This window comes from Aquarana catesbeiana, linkage group LG01, assembly GCF_042186555.1.
Source record: "Aquarana catesbeiana isolate 2022-GZ linkage group LG01, ASM4218655v1, whole genome shotgun sequence".
Classification (NCBI taxonomy): Eukaryota; Metazoa; Chordata; class Amphibia; order Anura; family Ranidae; genus Aquarana; species Aquarana catesbeiana.
The window spans coordinates 27,517,153-27,537,933 of NC_133324.1; the positions used below are offsets into that span (position 1 = coordinate 27,517,153).

General features: G+C 44.1%; 1 protein-coding gene and 1 pseudogene across 1 annotated transcript in view; both read left to right on the plus strand.

Annotated features, from left to right (window-relative positions):
* LOC141136906 (vomeronasal type-2 receptor 26-like) overlaps positions 1 to 10,870 on the plus strand; it is a 30,493-nt gene extending 19,623 nt beyond the window's left edge. Inside the window, exon 3 of the mRNA XM_073624544.1 lies at positions 9,875 to 10,870. Within this exon, the coding sequence (XP_073480645.1) occupies positions 9,875 to 10,782 (908 nt within the window). The 3' untranslated portion in view covers positions 10,783 to 10,870. The remainder of the gene's footprint in view (positions 1 to 9,874) is intronic.
* Positions 10,871 to 19,601: 8,731 nt separating this feature from the next.
* LOC141137058 (vomeronasal type-2 receptor 26-like) lies at positions 19,602 to 20,547 on the plus strand (annotated as a pseudogene).
* Positions 20,548 to 20,781: the final 234 nt, after the last annotated feature.

Below are 20,781 nucleotides of genomic sequence, written 5' to 3' on the forward strand. Positions count from 1 at the left end.
TCGAACATGGGTTCGACTCGAACACGAAGCTCATCCCTACCCACCACTTCTCCTTTTGTAGGAGTACTCGATCAAAGTCACCCCGTCTGCTAGATAACTTTAGCGCATATATTCCCTTCACCTGCATTCCCTTGGTGCTTCTGCCATGTTGTAATGCGAAATGTTTGGCTAGTGGTTTCTCAGGAATTTTTTCTTTGTCTTTAATTTCCCTTAGGTGCTCCCCAATGCGTACTTTAAGAGGTCTCTTTGTTTTCCCCACATAAATTTTGGGGCAGGGACAAGTTATCATGTAGATAACCCTGGACGTAGAGCAGTTAATTAGATCTCGTATTTCATAGTGTTCTTTTCCTAGGGCATCAGAAAAGGTAGCTGTTCTATGTACGCATGGGCAAATCTGGCATTTATTGCAGGGGAACATCCCTATACTTCGTGGGTAGTCAGCTAGCCAGGTAGGGTCGGGGTTCTTAGTGAATTCAGATTTAACGAGCATGTCTCCCAAATTTCTGGCCCGTCGGGCCACCAACTTGGGTGAAGTGCCGACTATATTAAGTAACCCTGGGGAGTTGGTGAGAACCCCCCAGTGTTTCTCCAGAATGGAGCAAACCTCCTTCCACTGGGGGCCAAAAGTAGTGATTATCCTGGTTTGGTCATATACCACCGGTTTGGGGGCAGTAGAATCAGGTGAGTGTAGCGTTCGCGGAACCTCGCATAGAGTTCTAGAGATTCTCTTCTGTAGTCACTGGTCTTAGTGCAGTTTCTTTTAATTCGTAAGAATTGCCCCACCGGAATGCCATTCTTTAACCAGTGGGGGTGGTGGCTACTGGCACTTAAAAGAGTGTTTGTGGACATTTCTTTACGGAACGTACAAGTAAGCAGTCGGCCATTTTGGAGCGTGATCAGTAGGTCAAGGATGGGCAGGCTGGTCCGGTCGAAGTTATACATCAACTTTATGTTGCGTTGATTGGTATTCAGTTGAGTCATAAAGTCATGTAGGTCTTCTATGGTGCCCGTCCAGATCATGAGGACATCGTCGATGTAGCGCAGCCAGGTGTGTACGTGGCTGCGGTACATGGACGAGGGGTAAACATCTTCATTTTGTGGTCCTGATTCTGGATACCATTGTTCCAGAAAGATCTTAACTGCATTGATTCCACATTCGTGTGGGATCGAAGTGTACAGGGACTCGACATCGATCCCGACCAGTAGGACTTCATCCAAGTGTTCCAAATCTTCTAGTTTGGAAATCCTGGCTAAGACATGTTGAGTGTCCTGTACAAAGGATTTTAGCTTAGTGATCATGTCTTTCAGCAGGAAATCCAAGTACCTACCGATTTTCTCTAGGGGGCCTTGGCAGGTCGATACTATCGGCCTACCTGGCGGGTTTTGTAAGTTCTTGTGAATTTTGGGAATAATATAGAAGGTAGGGACATTGAACTCCCGGACAAAGAGGTGTTCAAATTCACGTTGTGTCAGCAAACCTTCATCTTTAGCCCCTACCAGTTTGGTGTTAAATTCCTTAACAAGGTGAGGAAAAGGATTATTTTCAAGTTTCCTATAGGTGGATTTGTCACTCAGTAAGCACTTTACTTCTTTCTCATAGTATTGTTGATTCAACAAAACTACGTTGCCACCTTTGTCACTCTTTTTAATAACAATGTTCTGTCTTTTCTGGAGGTCATTAAGTGCTCGTCTTTCATCAATGGTTAAGTTGTCAACGGTCTTTTGAGTCCAGTTGACCTTCTCAAGGTCAGTCTGAACAAGTTCTAAAAAAATTTGTAACCATTTATTTTTAGAAAGGGGGGGCATTTTCTGGGACCGGATTCGTAGATTTGCCTTCCTTCTAATTGAGACATTGAGACTTCCATTTGGGTTGATCCTTCATTCTCTTGAAAAAGAGAATGAACTTCAACATGGACGAATTTACGGTATATAAGGACATAGCACTGTTTCTGAGGAAAGTCTTCTTAAAATCATTATATACCAGTCGAGATACCCCTATAGAAACGACTCTATCTCTCAACACAGAAGACCAACAGGTATTTGATATCCTAAACTCTCTTTTTTAAGAGAATGAAGGATCCACCCAAATGGAAGTCTCAATTATAAGGAAGGCAAATCTATGAATCCGGACCCAGAAAATTCCCCCCCTTTCTAAAAATAAATGGTTACAAATTTTTTTAGAACTTGTTCAGACTGACCTTGAGAAGGTCAACTGGACTCAAAAGACCATTGACAACTTAACCATTGATGAAAGACGAGCACTTAATGACCTCCAGAAAAGACAGAACATTGTTATTAAAAAGAGTGACAAAGGTGGCAACGTAGTTTTGTTGAATCAACAATACTATAAGAAAAGTAAAGCGCTTACTGAGTGACAAATCCACCTATAGGAAACTCGACAATAATCCTTTTCCTCACCTTGTTAAGGAATTAAACACCAAACTGGTAGGGGCTGAAGATGAAGGTTTGCTGACACAATGTGAATTTGAACACCTCTTTGTCCGGGAGTTCAATGTGCCTACCTTCTATATTATTCCCAAAATTCACAAGAACTTACAGAACCCGCCAGGTAGGCCTATAGTATCAGCCTGCCAAGGCCCCCTAGAGAAAGTCGGTAGGTACTTGGACTCCCTGCCTGAAGACATGGTCACAAACTAAAATCCTTTGTACAGGACACTCGACATGTCTTGGCCAGGATTTCCAAACTAGAAGATTTGGAACACTTGGATGAAGTCCTACTGGTCAGGATAGATGTCGAGTCCCTGTACACTTCGATCCCACACGAATGTGGAATCAATGCAGTTAAGATCTTTCTGGAACAATGGTATCCAGAATCAGGACCACAAAATGAATTCCTACTGGAAATACTGGATTTTGCATTACTTAACTACTTTCAGTTCCTGAACACCTATTATCAGCAAATCCGGGGCACCTCTATGGGGGCAGCATGGGCTTCGGCCTATGCTTGCCTCCATTTAGGGCTCTGGGAAGAGGAAGATGTTTACCCCTCGTCTATGTACCGCAGCCATGTACACACCTGGCTGCGGTACATCGATGATGTCCTCATGATCTGGACGGGTACCATAGAAGACATGCATGACTTTATGACTCAACTGAATACCAAACAACGCAACATAAGGTTGATGTATAACTTCGACCGGACCAGCCTGCCCTTCCTTGACCTACTGATCACGCTCCAAAATGGCCGACTGCTTACTTGTACGTTCCGTAAAGAAACGTCCGCAAACACTCTTTTAAGTGCCAGTAGCCACCACCCCCACTGGTTAAAGAATGGCATTCCGGTGGGGCAATTCTTATGAATTAAAAGAAACTGCACTAAGATCAGTGACTACTGAAGAGAATCTCTAGAACTCTATGCGAGGTTCCACGAACGCGGCTACTCACATAGACAAATTAGGAAAGCAAGCCAAAAAGCAGCAGCGAGGGACCGTGACAGTTTACTTGTGCTACACTCACCTGATTCTACTGCCCCCAAACCGGTGGTATGTGACCAAACCAGGATAATCACTACTTTTGGCCCCCAGTGGAAGGAGGTTTGCTCCATTCTGGAGAAACACTGGGGGGTTCTCACCAACTCCCCAGGGTTACTTAATATAGTCGGCACTTCACCCAAGTTGGTGGCCCGACGGACCAGAAATTTGGGAGACATGCTCGTTAAATCTGAATTCACTAAGAACCCCGACCCTACCTGGCTAGCTGACTACCCACGAAGTATAGGGATGTTTCCCTGCAATAAATGCAAGATTTGCCCATTCGTACATAGAACAGCTACCTTTTCTGATGCCCTAGGAAAAGAACACTTTGAAATACGAGATCTAATTAACTGCTCTACGCCCAGGGTTATCTACATGATAACTTGTCCCTGCCCCAAAATTTATGTGGGGAAAACAAAGAGACCTCTTAAAGTACGCATTGGGGAGCACCTAAGGGAAATTAAAGACAAAGAAAAAATTCCTGAGAAACCACTAGCCAAACATTTCGCATTACAACATGGCAGAAGCCCCAAGGGAATGCAGGTGAAGGGTATATATGCGCTAAAGTTATCTAGCAGACGAGGTGACTTTGATCGATAACTCCTACAAAAGGAGAAGTGGTGGGTGTACCGTTTAAAGTCCCTTGTCCCTCTAGGCTTAAACACTGAATTGAATCTACAGGCCTTCTTAGGGACTTAGACAAAGTCACTGTACACCCAAAATACGATATCACCCTTACAAAAATTCCTACTTGATTAATTTATGTAAATACTACTGTCAAAGTTTGAATCACACAAATGATTCTAAACTCTTGAAAAACGACTCTATGTCTTAATGTCATCCTCACTGTCCTGTATTATGGTCTCGTCTCTGTGACCTCATGTTTCTTCCCCCTCCTTCCTCCTCCCCGATATATATCATTATGTACTTTACTATATTTCTTTTCTACACTCTGTGCATATTATGCAAAACGATCTGCAAAAGATTCCACAAGGTAACGGATTTGGCCGTAAATTTCGTGTTCCTGCTTTAACTATAACCGAGGTGTATTGCTAATAATGAGTGAACTCCACGCTTTACATTGCTCCACAGGGAGAGATATTGTTCTCCGTTAAACTACACTGCTGATTGGATATGCCTATGTCAACACACCACAATATAAAGGTGTGTGTTGGCTCCACCAATCAAACGTCCAGGATGAAGCTACGCTACTAAGCTCCAGTGAAACGCGTTGACGTCATCAACGGCGATGTCACGATTCACGGAGTGGGTTGAGCTAGGGGAGCTGAACAGCTGTGAGGCACCAGCCGAGCACCACAGCACACGCTGAAACCGATTTGAGCCGTCCAGGGGATTTAAAATAAGCAAGGTGTGTCCACACCATAAGAGAAACGCCAAGACTCTGTGATTGCCACCATCAGCAGCAGGAATCTTGCCGCATGTTAAGTCCTTTGGATCCAGCCACTCTCTCATAGGATCCGATCCCGGACCAGCCTTCCAGAATACCTACGGGTGGTAATGTATGAGCAATCCTAACAGGCTTCCATAGATGAACATAGACATCTGTATGTTGCGACACACTGCTCCTATTATTGCCATAAATATACTGGACTAATGTACACCGTATTCCACTGCACTCAGTGTTTAATACAGGAGGTAGCTACTGCACGCTGGGAACTGTGACTTTCATTACTTTCAGCAAATCATTACTACATCAACTTGACTAATTAGTGACATTTGCACCTTATGCTCTGCCCATGAATTTGTGAATGCATTCATAGTCCTATCGCTGCAGATCACTCTAGGCTCAATTCCTTGCTAGCAGCTCACCCCTCACATGCCGGTCTCGCTAGGCAATCATTCCTGGCCATACTCCTACCAGTCTCCCTCCCTTCCCTGTTCCCACCACTATATGTTCCTCAGCAGCATATCAAACCCAAACATATATACCTAATTAATTAATACAAGGTTGCAACACTATCGTGTGATTGCCTTGGGCTGATTCGACTACCATTGCTGCTGAACAGCATATCCAGTCCGGACCGTGTCAGTGCTGTTGTGTGTGTTTTTTGTTTTATTTGTTCCGTTTTTAGCATCACCTTTTTGATATTGATGTTTTTTGCATTATTCATACTGTGTTCATCCCTATTTTTGAATGCCTCAATATGCCATGTTGATTTTGATATAATTCAATAAATTGGTAATTTTTATAACACCATTTTCTGATCACTAATTGCTGAAGTAACCGCTTTTCCACTCGATATTCTATATAACGAGAATCCCCTTTCCCTTCCCCTTCCCCCTGCCCTTTGTATATATGCACTGGTCTTCTGGTTAGAGCAATAGCACTACACTAGGTGTGTGGTCAGACATTGATCAGTCAATTGACTGACCAATTATTTATACAGAACTTGCTTTGTGTCCTTCTCCCCAATGCCCACATTCTTTATACCATTCCAGTCAGTAGACTGTCAGTAAAAATTAGGAACAATGGTCTGGCAATTACTTGACTGAGTTTCCTAAGTACCCTCGGGTGCAATCCATCTGGTCCCGGTGATTTATTAATGTTAAGTTTCCCAAGTCTATTTTTAATTCTGTCCTTTGTTAGCCATGAGGGTGCTTTCTGTGATGTGTCATGAGGATAAACACTGCAGTTTTGGTTACTGAAGCCCACCGATTCCCTCATGAAGACTGAGGAGAAGAATACATTTAATACCTTCGCCATCTCCCCATCCTTTTTAACCAGATGTCCTTCTTCATTTTTTATGGAGCCAGTATAGTCTCTCCTCCCTTTTTTACTGTTTATATACTTAAAGAATTTCTTGGGATTTTTTTTGCTCTCCTCCGCTATGTGTCTTTAGTATTCTATCTTAGCTGCCCTAATTGCCCTCTTACATTTCTTGTTGCATTCTTTGTAAAGTCTGAATGCTGATGATGATCCCTCAGCCTTGTATTTTTTGAAGGCCTTCTCCTTTGCTTTTATATGTATTTTACATTGGAGTTAAGTCATCCAGGACTTTTGTTCGCACTTTTAAATTTATTTCCCAGTGGGATGGACTTTTATTATTATTATTATTTTACAGGATTTATATAGCACCAACAGTTTACGTAGCGCTTTACAACTTGAGGGTAGACAGTACAAATGCAATACACTTTAATACAGTAGGAATCAGAGGGCCCTGCTCCTTAGAGCTTACAATCTAAGAGTTCCGGGAGGTCAAGAGATACAAGAGGAACTGTGAGCAATGTGCTGATTGAGAAGATAAATGTACAGTTGTTGGTTGGGGGCCAAATAGGCTTCTCCAAAGAGATGACTTTTCAGGGATCATCTGAAAGTGGATAAAGAAGGAGAAAATCGGACAGATTGGGGTAGAGCATTCCAGAGGATGGGAGAGGCTCTGGAGAAGTCCTGAAGGTGAGCATGGGATGAGCATAGGTCCTTCTAAGAATTGAGTCCCTTACCACCAGAATCTGTCTATTCTTTCCCTTTGTTTCCCCCCCCCCCCACTCTCACTGGAGAAGTTCTTCTCCTGGCAGCTAGGAGAGTCCCTCAGATCCAGCAGTGCTGGTCCCTGACCGGTTTCACTAATGTCACTCAATGGAGCGTACTTATTGGGATGCTCCAGCCTGGGATTGGCCACCCTGGCACTTCCCTCTCTATCCTTCCTGACCCCCACGTGCACTCTCAGACCACGTGCACTGGTAGACCACGTGCACAAGCTTGTCCATATTCTGAGGCTCTGTATCTTGGTCCGTGGCCATCTTAGATCCTTCTGCTGAGGGACTGTGTGTCCCAGCACTGGAAAGACATGGGAAGCAGGAGATACCGCTCCATAATGTGAAGGAGGGGTCATATCATGGTGTCTGTGCCAAAAGTGGGAGCTGTTGTTGGTGTTATAGCTGCATCCCGTTGTCCTCACATACAGCGCCGGAGGTGGTACCTGGTTTTTACAGGTAGCCACTCCCATTTCTGTCTGACTTCGCTGAGGTAAAGTAATTTGGAAGTTTGACCTCCCTCCTCCTTCCCCCATTGCCAGGCTATTCACAAAGTGCAGCTTTGCACATGCGCAATAGAGAACCGCCCGTGAAGCCACAAGGCTTCATTGCTGGTTTCCCTTATTAGAGATGGCAGCAATCGAGAGCCGATTGAAAAATCGACTTGGGTGAAGACACAGCTTGATTTGTGGACAGGTAAGTGTCCTAATTTTTATTTTTTTTTCCTGAAGGAGCCTGGAGCTCCAATTTAAAAAGTTAAATACATTTTAAAAAAAAAACAGTTTAATCCAAAATAATAGCCTTATGTACATAAAATAAAAAACAATATACCCCAACGGAAATTAAAACCCCAAAATACTATTTTTTTTTCCTGGCCACAGTGGCCAAAACCACCAGATTGCAATCACTAAACTGGTGGTATCTGACATGCAGGTCCCAGGTTAGCAGGTGGAAAAGCAGAGCCTTCAAAACATGGCAGGAGGCAGTCACATGAGGGTATACTTCCTGGGGTCAGTGAAAGCAATTAGGTAGCTGCACAGCTGCCCAATTGTCTTCATAAGAGGCTACAGCAGACAGGAGTGTATGTAAAACTGCCACTGCCACCGATGTATGACACAGTATATCTGTGGCAGTAAAAGGGTTAACTCCATTGCATTATTGCATAAAAAAAACTCCAGGGTGAACCTGCACAACAATTTGGCAAGGTCATTAATCTGAAAGCCTCTGTATTCTTTTCGTAACCATGGCAGCAGCGAACCCCAAACTCCCCCCATGCCTAGTTTTTAAAAAGTTAAAAAGTGGTAGAAAAGATAGAAAAAGAAAGTATATAAAATGTGACAAGTGAAAGAATTAAGCTTTGCATTTTGCTCAAAAACCACAAAGTAGTAAAAAAGATCTTGGGTTCATGGCTTTACCATTGACCATAGGTGCTCAGTCCAAAAGGGGCCTATCCTAACCCTACAGATCAAATTCAATACAGGAAAAAACAAAATCCTTTATCTAATCCTTTCTTTTTTAATAACGTGTTTAACTGATTCCCGACCAGTTGTCACAGTTATACTCTGACCGCTGTATAAATGTCAATGGTCCCAAAAAAGTGTCAAAAGTTTCCAATCTGTCTGCTGTAATGTCGCAGTCCCAATAAAAATCGCAGATCGCCACCATTACTAGAAAAAAAAAATTAATAATAAAAAACCCATAAATATATCCCCTATTTTGTAGACACTATAACTTTTGCGCAAACCAATAAATATACACTTATGGCAATTTTTTTTTTAACCAATAATATGTAGAAGAATATATATCGGCCTAAACTGAGGAAATTTTTTTTTTATTATTTATTTTTTTATATTTATTATAGCAAAAAGTACAAAATATTGTTTTTTTTTCAAAATTGTCCTTTTTTTGTTTATATCGCAAAAAATAAAAACCGCAGAGGTGATCAAATACCACCAAAAGAAATCTTTATTTGTGGGGAAAAAAGGACGTTAATTTTGGTTGGGTACAGTGTTGCACGACCGCACAATTGTCAGTTAAAGCAGCGCAGTGCCTTATCGCAAAAAAAAAAAAATGGCCTGGTCATTAAGGGGGCAAATCTTCCAGGGCTTAAGTGGTTAAACAGCAAACACGCTTGTTATATAAAACACCATTGAAAAGATCCTGTTCCTCCTCCAACACATTTCACCATGGAGGCGCTTAATCATAGAGGTCATTATTTAAAAGAGAAGTAAGAGTTTCTGTTTTTGTTTTTTTAAATCATACATACCTAGGTGGTCCGATGCTGCATCTGTCTCCTGGCACCTCTACTCTGAAAACCGAGCAATTGAATACCTCTGTTCGCACGGTTCTCACAGCTCCATGAGCAGAGAGCTGCTAAATGTCAGTCAGTGGCTCTCTGCTCTGCCTCCTCCTTGCTCACTGGAGTGCTGAGCTGTGGAGGGGAGGAGCGTCCGGCTCAGACTCTCAGCGGCTCTCTGCTCTGCCTCCTCCTCACTCACTGGAGTGCTGAGCTGTGGAGGGGTGGAGCGTCCACCTCAGGCTCTCAGCGGCTCACTGAGAGTCTGAGCCAGATGTCGGCCCAGAGATTTGGCGGACCCTGACTCCGTGGTTGTGATGACATGGAGACTGGACCGACTTCTGTGACATTCAGCTCACTCTCTGCAGAAAACGGGTCACAAGAGTGCAAAACGAACTGTACTCCTGTGATCCATAGGAGAAGTAAGAGCCAAACAAGCTTTCTCCATACTTCTCTTTTAAAAAAACACTTCTTCTGTGAGATATAATTATTAAAGAACAGATGCTGTATCTGGTATGTGTTAAGTTGTTGATGATTTCATTCAGTTTAATAATGGAAAGTTTGTACTTTGTGCTTTTTTCTCCCACAGACAGTGCTATCTGCCACCAATGTCCTGTTGACACGTGGCCGGATAAGAGAAAAATCATCTGTATTCCTAAAACATATGACTATCTCTCCTATGAGACAAACATCATAGCTCTAGCTTTTTATTTTATCTCTATATTATGCTCTGTGGAAACTCTCTCTATACTGACATTGTTTATTATATTCCGGGATACTCCAATTGTGAAAGCCAATAACCGGACTGTGAGCTTCATCCTCCTGACCTCCATCTTGCTGAGCTTCCTCTGTGTCTTCTTGTTCCTCGGACATCCTGTGGATGTAACCTGCATGCTGAGACAAAGTTTGTTTGGGGTCTTCTTCTCCATTGCTGTCTCTTCTGTTCTGGCCAAGACTATCACAGTCTGCATTGCCTTCAAAGCCTCCAAACCCGGCAGCTACTGGAGGAAGTGGGTGGGAGAGAAGATTTCTAATTCTGTTGTCATAATCTGCTCCTCTGTCCAAGTTGTGATCTGTGTTATTTGGCTGTCAGTGTCTCCTCCCTACCAAGAGTATGACATGCACTCCTATCCTGGGAAGATCATCATTCAGTGTAATGAAGGGTCAGTTATCGGCTTCTATTCTGTGTTGGGTTATATGGGGTTTCTAGCAGCTGTGAGTTTTGTTCTGGCTTTCATGGTGAGGACATTACCGGACAGTTTTAATGAGGCCAAGTACATCACCTTCAGCATGCTGGTGTTCTGCAGTGTCTGGATTGCCATGATCCCAGCCTATCTGAGCACCAGAGGGAAATACATGGTGGCTGTGGAGGTATTCGCCATACTGACCTCCAGTGCTGGATTATTAGGATGTATATTTTTTCCTAAATGTTATATAATTATCATAAAACCTCAGAGAAATACAAGAAAACATATTTTTGATAAGGTCAAATCATAATTATTGTTTAGAATCCATCCATGTCAATACTTTTTTGTATGTCAATAGATACCATTTTGTTACTTAACAATCATCCCATTTTTTCCTTTCTATTTAAGTACAATGATCCTTTAAAGTAATCTACACAACAGAATATACCTTAATTAAAGACATGAGAATGTTTTTTTTTATATTATCATTCAAGATAAGATCATCTTATGTTTTTTTTTTTTTTAACATACCTACAATAAAATATAATAAAAATAAAAATAATAGAATAAAACAGAATACAACCATCTTCTAAAATTCAAATTTCAAATAGAATACATTTTAATTCAAATATATAATTAAAGAATTAAAATAGAATAGACTATAATAGAAGAGAAAAAAATAGAATGAAAGAATATAACCATTTCCCCAAATTAAAAAAAATAAAATCAATTTGAATTTGAATATAATAGTAAAGAATAGATTAGTGTCAGGTCCCAGACTTACCAGACAGGTGAGTCCGCTTGGGCAGAGGGTAGGCTCCCTTACGTATCCGATTCGGGACCCCTGGTAGAGTAGACAGGAGGCCCACGAATGCGGAGTGGTATGAGGGCCTGATGTTAGGGTCCTGGAGCAAGGTGGTCTGGCAAGCAACCGGTAGAGCTTCAGGACTGATGGAGCAGACGCTGAGCAGGAGCTAATCAGGCTGGTCACACACAGGCAGAGGTCGGCAACGGGCTGGCGGCAACGGTACAAGGGAGTAGGCAGAAACAAGGTCAAACAAGCCAGGGTCGGGTTCAGGCAGCAATCAAGGGAGGTCCAAAGGCAAGCCGGGTCACAACGGGTCAAACTACGGAGATACAGGAACACAGGAAGATCACAGAACAAGACACAGAGCTGTTTGATCAGGCAGCACCGAATCAGGGTAGAGGCAGGCTTAAATAGGCTAATTGGCGCCAAACGCCGCGCTCGTGCACGCGCTGATTCGCCAAGGTGCCCCGCGCCCGAGCGCGCCCCCGACACCGGCGTGCACGCCCACACTACCGGGCACGCCAGTGGTAAGGCCCATAGGCGGACGCCACCCTGCACGCCACGGCCGGTCAGCCCAGACACGCCAGTGCCCCCAGGAACACGCGCCCCAGCATGCACAGAGACATGAGCACCAACGCGCCCCGGCGCGCACCGGTGCCCAATCAGTTAACCTCTCTGACAGTGCCCCCTCCTCAAGGGCAGACTCCGGATGCCCAACTGGGCCATCTTTGAGGCATGAGAGGTTTTAAAAGACTGCAGAAGTTCTCTGGCATGTAAGTTATTTTCCGGCTCCCACGAATTATCTTCGGGTCCATAGCCCCTCCATTTTACAAGGTATTGAACCTGATTGCGTCTTCTTCTGCAATCTAGAATTGCCTCCACTTCGAACTCCTCTTCGCCATCAACCACAATAGGTTTGGGTGGACCAATGCTACGACCAGAAAAGAAGTTGGGAGTGACCGGCTTCAGGAGGGACACGTGGAAGACTAGATGTATCCTCAGGGAGTTAGGAAGGTCAAGTTCATATGCCACATTGTTGATTTTTCTTTTAATCAAGAAAGGACCCAAGTATTTGGGGCCCAGTTTTCTGGATGGACAGGCCAACTTGAGGTTAGCGGTAGATAACCAGACAGAATTGCCAGGTTCCAGAACAAGTTCTCCCCGTCTCTTCCTGTCAAAGATTCTCTTGTAATCTTCCTGAGCCTTGGTCATGGTTTCCTGCAGCAATTTGTTGTTGTTTGAAAAAAAATCCAAAGTTTCGGATACTGCAGGAACAGGGCACTCGGGAATGGGTCCAGGCAGGAAGGATGGGTGGAAACCATAGTTGGCATAAAATGGTGACTGATTGGTAGCTGAGTGTAGTGAGTTGTTGTAGGAGAACTCTGCGATGGGAAGCAGGGAGGCCCAGTCATCCTGTGAAAATGCAGAGAAACAGCGGAGGTATTGCTCCAAGGTTTGATTCGTCCTCTCGGTTTGTCCATTTGACTGAGGGTGGTAGGCCGAAGAAAATGACAATTCGATTTCAAGGGCGCCACAAAGGGCTCTCCAGAATCTGGAGGTAAACTGGACGCCTCTGTCCGAAACTATATTGGTCGGTACTCCATGCAGTCTGACGATCTCCTTAATAAAGATGGAAGCGGTCTCCATGGCCGAAGGGGTGCCCTTCATGGGGAGAAAATGGGCCATTTTAGACAGCCTGTCTATCACAACAAAAATGGACGAAAAACCTTCTGATGGGGGGAGTTCAACGATAAAGTCCATTGAAATCATGGCCCATGGTCTCTCTGGGACTGGTAATGGTCTCAACAGACCCCATGCTCTTGTCCGGCTACTCTTGTTTCTGGCACACGTGTTACAGGATTCCACATATTCCTTGCAGTCCTTAGTAAGGTGAGGCCACCTTAGTAAGGTGAGGCCACCAAAAGGTGCGTTGGACAAGAACAGCTGTCTTCCGTGTGCCGAAATGACTGGCAAGTTTGTGATCATGGCACAAGCTTAACACCCGTACTTTTAGCTCCTCAGGGACCACAATTTTATTCCTGAACCAGAACAGCCCATCTTTGGTACAAGCTTCAGCAGGTGGAGACATTCCCATAGAGGATCGTCTGATTTGGGAGATTAGATCCTCCTGTAGGATCAGGAAATTTCCAGAGGGGAGGATGGTGTCTGGGGACAGGGTCTTCTCAGAATCAAGAAACATTCGGGAAAGGGCGTCGGATTTGACATTCTTGGATCTGGGTCTGTAGGTTATGTGAAAAATAAATCGGGAAAAAAAAAGTGCCCATCTGGCCTGCCTGGGTTTCAATCTCTTGGCCGTTCTTAGATATTCTAAGTTCTTGTGGTCCGTGTAGACCAAAATGGGGTGAGCTGCACCTTCCAGGAGATAACGCCATTCCTCCAGGGCTGCTTTAATGGCTAGAAGTTCCCGATCTCCCACATCGTAATTCTTCTCGGAAGGGGAGAGTTTACGTGAGAAGAATCCCACAGGGTACAGGAGTGCTTTGGCACCTTGTCTTTGAGAGAGCACAGCTCCAACCGCGACTTCGGAAGCATCCACTTCCAAGACGAAGGGCAAGGCAGGGTTGGGATGCTTGAGAATAGTGGCTGACGTGAACAACGCTTTGAGTTTTTCAAAGGCTTCTTGTGCCTTGGGAGTCCAGCAGAACCGGCTTCCTTGTTTAATGAGTTCTGTAATAGGAGTTATAATCGAAGAGAATCCTTTAATAAATTTCCTATAGAAATTGGCAAAGCCAATAAAACGCTGTACTCCTTTCTTGTCCATAGGTGCAGGCCAATCCAGGATAGCGGATACTTTTTGCGGATCCATTTTGATGCCGTCAGGGGAAATGATCAAGCCTAGGAACTGGATGGATTGGAGCTCAAACTCGCATTTTTCAAGTTTGGCGTAAAGCCCATGTTGTCTAAGCCGGGTAAGTACGTTTCGTACGTGTTTGCGGTGCTCAGTCAGGGAAGCAGAGAAAACCAGGATATTGTCCAGGTAGACGATGACATATAAGTCCAGGAAGTCACGAAAGACATCGTTGATGAAGTGCTGGAATGTAGCCGGTGCGTTGCACAGACCAAAGGGCATGACGAGGTACTCGTAGTGCCCGAATCGAGTACGAAAGGCCATCTTCCATTCGTCCCCCTCTCTTATGCGGATCAAATTATAGGCTCCACGGAGGTCCAGCTTGGTGAAGATGGTAGCAGATCCTAATCTCTGAAATAATTCGGGAACCAAAGGTAGTGGGTATCTGTTCTTTATAGTGATTTTATTAAGCTCCCGGTAATCAATGCAGGGACGTAGGGAGTGATCCTTTTTTTCTACAAAAAAGATGCCTGCCCCCGCTGGAGATGTGGAGGGACGGATGAACCCTTTCTTCAGGTTTTCGTCTATATAGATTTTCAAGGTGCCCAGCTCCTGCTCAGTTAGAGGGAAAATCCTCCCGAAAGGAACTTCAGTACCAGGTAAGAGTTCTATTGGGCAATCGTAGGGTCTGTGTACTGGAAGAGTTTCTGCCCCCTTCTTACTGAATACATCCAGGAAATCCCAGTAAGGTTCGGGAAGATTTTGGTAAGACTTAGTTTCTGAATCCAGGCACAGGCATTGGGAGGATGTTAAAGGGGTCCCCCGTAAACAATGTTGTTTGCAATATTCCGAAGAAAACTGGATCTTGCCCGTAGACCAGTTGATGCTAGGATTGTGAGCCTGTAGCCAAGGTATTCCTAGGATAATTGGGAAGAGAGGAGAGGAGATGACATCTAGGCGTAAAAGTTCCTGATGTTCCGGGCCAATGGTGGCCAGTAGAGGAACCGTTTCATGGGTAACAGGACCGGAGCGGAGGGTGGAGCCGTCCGCTAGGAAAACTGCCAGTCCCTGGGCCTTAGTTTGAGTAGGGATATGATGGTCTTCAACAAAGGTCCGATCAATGAATCCGCTACATGCTCCTGAATCAATGATGACCGGTACTGGGATGTTCCTTCCAGGTAACTGTAATACAACGGAAAATGTTAGGTGGTTACTGGAACTAGGTAAGACAGGTGCACACAATGAGGAGGACGGCAGGCACTTACGTCTTTTATTGGGGCATGCTCTTGCAAAGTGTCCAGGCTCTCCACAGTACAGGCACAGGTTAAGTGAGCGTCTGCGTGTCTTCTCCTCTGGGGTCAGAGAGGGACGGAGCAGTCCCAGCTGCATGGGCTCAGGAGCTTCCTGGGTTGGAATAGACGAGACAAGCGGAGCTTGGTTCGGGGCACTAGGGGCCCTGGGTAACATCCAGGTGAGGCGTGGGTGGCCAACAGATCTCTCAGAGCGTCTCTCTCTGAGGCGGCGGTCAATTTGGATTGACAAATTAATTAGCTCCTCTAGTGTCTGAGGTACCCCCACCCGTGCTAATTCGTCCTTCAGGGGGTCCGACAACCCCAGCCGATATTGGTGACGCAAGGCCGTGTCATTCCACTCTGTATCAGAGCTCCAACACCTGAACTCCACAGCGTAATCTTCGGCCGCTCTGCGGCCTTGTTGAAGGGAGTGCAAGGCGGCTTCTGCCGTGGCTGTTAACTGAGGGTCCTCATACAGCTGAGACATGGCTAAGAAGAAGTCACTCAAAGAATCCAGAGATCTGGCCTTTTGCTCCAGCAGATGGTGGGCCCAGGTCTGAGGCTCGCCGGTCAACAAAGATATGACGAACCCCACTTTGGTAGCCTCCAAGGAAAACGTATGGGGTTGTAAGGCGAAATAAAGTTCGCATGCGTTGCGCAACGCCCGGAACTTGCAACGTTCTCCGGAAAACTTTTCGGGTGTAGGCACCCTGGGCTCTGGTGGGAGCATAACTACGGAGGGTGCTGAGGCAGGATTAGCAGATGCTGCTCCCGGAGGGGAGGCTGAGAGGGCCTGGACCTGTCTTTCCAGTCTGGTGTAGCCCTCCTGTAGGCTTTTGACGGCTTGGGTAAGGCCCGCTCGGTGCCTGCAAAGTTCATCCATGGGGGAGGCCCCTTGCCCGGACTCAGTCATGGCTGCCTGATACTGTCAGGTCCCACACTTACCAGACAGGTGAGTCCGCTTGGGCAGAGGGTAGGCTCCCTTACGTATCCGATTCGGGGCCCCTGGTAGAGTAGACAGGAGGCCCACGAATGCGGAGTGGTATGAGGGCCTGATGTTAGGGTCCTAGAACAAGGTGGTCTGGCAAGCAACTGGTAGAGCTTCAGGACTGATGGAGCAGACGCTGAGCAGGAGCTAATCAGGCTGGTCACACACAGGCAGAGGTTGGCAACGGGCTGGCAGCAACGGTACAAGGGAGTAGGCAGAAACAAGGTCAAACAAGCCAGGGTCGGGTTCAGGCAGCAATCAAGGGAGGTCCAAAGGCAAGCTGGGTCACAACGGGTCAAACTACGGAGATACAGGAACACAGGAAGATCACGGAACAAGACACAGAGCTGTTTGATCAGGCAGCACCGAATCAGGGTAGAGGCAGGCTTAAATAGGCTAATTGGCGCCAAACGCCGTGCTCGTGCATGCGCCGATTCGCCAAGGCGCCCCGCGCCCCCGCATGAGTGCGCCCCCAACACCAGCGTGCACGCCCACACTACCGGGCACGCCAGTGGTAACGCCCATAGGCGGACGCGCGTACGCACGCACGCCCGGACGCCACCCTGCACACCACGGCCGGTCAGCCCAGACACGCCAGTGCCCCCAGGAACACGCGCCCCAGCACGCACAGAGACACGAGCACCAACGTGCCCCGGCGCGCACCGACACCCAATCAGGTAACCTCTCTGACAATTAGAATAAAGTATAAAATAACAGAAAGGTATAGAAAAAAACAACAGATTAGAATATAAAGAACACAACCATCTTCTGAGATTTTAATAGAATAAATCTGAATTTGAATACAAAAGAATAGAATAGACTACACAAATAGAAAAAGAATAGAATTAAAAAACAATAGAATAGAATAAAATAGAATATGACCATTTCCCAAAACAAAAAATTCAAAGTGTGGCACTATTTGTTAAGTGTATGCAATATAAAAGCCTAAGCATTAAGTAACATCAAATCATTACAATGTGAACAAGAAGAATGCCACGTGAGCACATGTGACAGTGACTGGTGAGCAAAATAATAATACATATATGTGTTCAATTCAAATAAACATCAAAAACAATATCAAATATAAAGTCCATAACACCAAAGAAAAAGTCTGTGATAACAGTGCCTAAACGATGATGAGCAGGTGTTTTCTTGTACGTGCAGAAAAATTATTTAGACCCGGTAGCCTGGTAGATAAATGGACCATGGAAGACCAGAGGTGCACAGAAGTTTGAAAACAGTGCCAGGACCATCACCAGAAAATATGGAGGCTTACCAGAAGTAGTGGCCTGAAATAGCATATGCCATACAGGTCAAAAAAGCTTGATGACCAACAGGTCTAGATGTGTTATCTGGTCAGATGTCATCACCGCACAAAACGAAGGGGAGGGAGAAATGGTCAGCACGACTTCCTCATTAGTAGATGTACCGCCATAAGCCAAGCGAAAGATTTGTGTTGCATGTGAGAGATGAAAACACTCACATAGTATAATAACGTTTAAACTTGGATTTATTTAAAAAATAGCAAATAGCGCCACACTTTGAATTTTTTGTTGTTATTTTTGTCCCTGAGTCTACGAGTGTGTTGGCTGCTTCCTTAGTTTGCTTTTAGCGCAGCTCTGTACCATACTCTTTTAAAATAAATTTAAATTTGAAAAGAATAGATTAGAATAGGAAGATGGTTACCGTATTTATCGGCATATAACACGCACTTTTTTCCCCTTAAAATCAGGGGAAAATTGTGGGTGCATGTTATAGGCCGATCCCCGCCATGTCTAGTCCCATCCCCATGCCTAGTTTTTAAAAAGTTAAAAAGTGGTAGAAAAGGTAGAAAAAGAAAGTATATAAAATGTGACAAGTGAAAGAATTAAGCTTTGCAATTTGCTCAAAAACCACAAAGTAGTAAAAAAGATCTTGAGAGGGGCCTATCCTAACCCTATAGATCAAATTCAATACAGGAAAAATCAAAATCTTTTATCAAATCCTTTCTTTTTTAATAACGTGTTTAACTGATTCCCGACCAGTCGTCACAGTTATACTCTGACCACTGTATAAATGTCAATGGTCCCAAAAAAGTGTCAAAAGTTTCTGATCTGTCTGCTGTAATGTCGCAGTCCCAATAAAAATCGCAGATCGCCACCATTACTAGAAAAAAAAATTAATAATAAAAAACCCATAAATATATCCCCTATTTTGTAGACACTATAACTTTTGCGCAAACCAAAAAATATACACTTATGGCAATTTTTTTTAACCAATAATATGTAGAAGAATACATATCGGCCTAAACTGAAGAAATTTTTTTTATTATTTATTTTTTTAAATTTATTATAGCAAAAAGTACAAAATATTGTTTTTTTTTTCAAAATTGTCCTTTTTTTGTTTACATCGCAAAAAATAAAAACCGCAGAAGTGATCAAATACCACCAAAAGAAATCTTTATTTGTGGGGAAAAAAGGATGTTAATTTTGGTTGGGTACAGTGTTGCACGACTGCACAATTGTCAGTTAAAACAGCGCAGTGCCGTATCGCAAAAAAAAATGGCCTGGTCATTAAGGGGGCAAATCTTCCAGGGCTTAAGTGGTTAAACAGCAAACATGCTTGTTATATAAAACACCATTGAAAAGATCCTGTTCCTCCTCCAACACATTTCACCATGGAGGCGCTTAATCATAGAGGTCATAGAGCATTATTTAAAAGAGAAATAAGAGTTTCTGTTTTTGATTTTTGTTTTTTTTTAATCATACTTACCTAGGTGGTCCGATGCTGCATCTGTCCCCTTGCACCTCTACTCTGAAAACTGAGCAATCGAATACCTCCGTTCGCACGGTTCTCACAGCTCCATGAGCAGAGAGCTGCTAAATGGCAGTCAGCGGCTCTCTGCTCTGCCTCCTCCTCGCTCACTGGAGTGCTGAGCTGTGGAGGAGTGGAGCGTCCACCTCAGGCTCTCAGCGGCTCACTGAGAGTCTGAGCCAGGTGTCGACCCAGGGATTTGGCGGACCCTAACTCCGTGGTTGTGATGACGTGGAGCCTGGACTGACTTCTGTGAAAACGGGTCACAGGAGTGCAAAACGAACTGTACTACTGTGATCCATAGGAGAAGTAAGAGCCAAACAAGCTTTCCCCGTACTTCTCTTTTAAAAAAACACTTCTTCTGTGAGATATAATTATTAATGAACAGATGCTGTATCTGGTATGTGTTAAGTTATTGATGATTTCAGTCAATTTAATAATGGAAAATTTGTACTTTGTGCTTTTTTCTCCCACAGACAGTGCTATCTGCCACCAATGTCCTGTTGACACGTGGCCGGATAAGAGAAAAATCATCTGTATTCCCAAAACATATGACTATCTCTCCTATGAGACAAACATCATAGCTCTAGCTTTTTATTTTATCTCTATATTATGCTCTGTGGAAACTCTCTCTATACTGACATTGTTTATTAAATTTCGGGACACTCCAATTGTGAAAGCCAATAACCGGACTGTGAGCTTCATCCTCCTGACCTCCATCTTGCTGAGCTTCCTCTGTGTCTTCTTGTTCCTTGGACATCCTGTGGATATAACCTGCATGCTGAGACAAAGTTTGTTTGGGGTCTTCTTCTCCATTGCTGTCTCTTCTGTTCTGGCCAAGACTATCACAGTCTGCATTGCCTTCAAAGCCTCCAAACCCGGCAGCTACTGGAGGAAGTGGGTGGGAGAGAAGACTTCTAATTCTGTTGTTATAATCTGCTCCTCTGTCCAAGTTGTGATCTGTGTTATTTGGCTGTCAGTGTCTCCTCCCTACCAAGAGTATGACATGCACTCCTATCCTGGGAAGATCATCATTCAGTGTAATGAAGGGTCAGTTATCGGCTTCTATTCTGTGTTGGGTTATATGGGGTCTCTGGCAGCTGTGAATTTTGTTCTGGCTTTCATGGTGAGGACATTACTGGAACAGTTTTAATGAGGCCAAGTACATCACCTTCAGCATGCTGGTGTTCTGCAGTGTCTGGATTGCCATGATCCCGGCCTATCTGAGCATCAGAGGGAATCACATGGTGGCTGTGGAGGTATTCGCCATACTGACCTCCAGTGCTGGATTATTAGGATGTATATTTTTTCCTAAATGTTATATAATTATCATAAAACCTCAGAGAAATACAAGAAAACATATTTTTGATAAGGTCAAATCATAATTATTGTTTAGAATCCATCCATGTCAATACTTTTTTGTATGTCAATAGATACCATTTTGTTACTTAACAATCATCCCATTTCTTCCTGTCTATTTAAGTACAATGATCCTTTAAAGTGATCTACACAACAGGATATACCATAATTAAAGACATGAGAATGTTTTTTTTTATATTATCATTCAAGATAAGATTATCTTATGTTTTTGTTTTTTTTGTTTTTTTTTTTAACATACC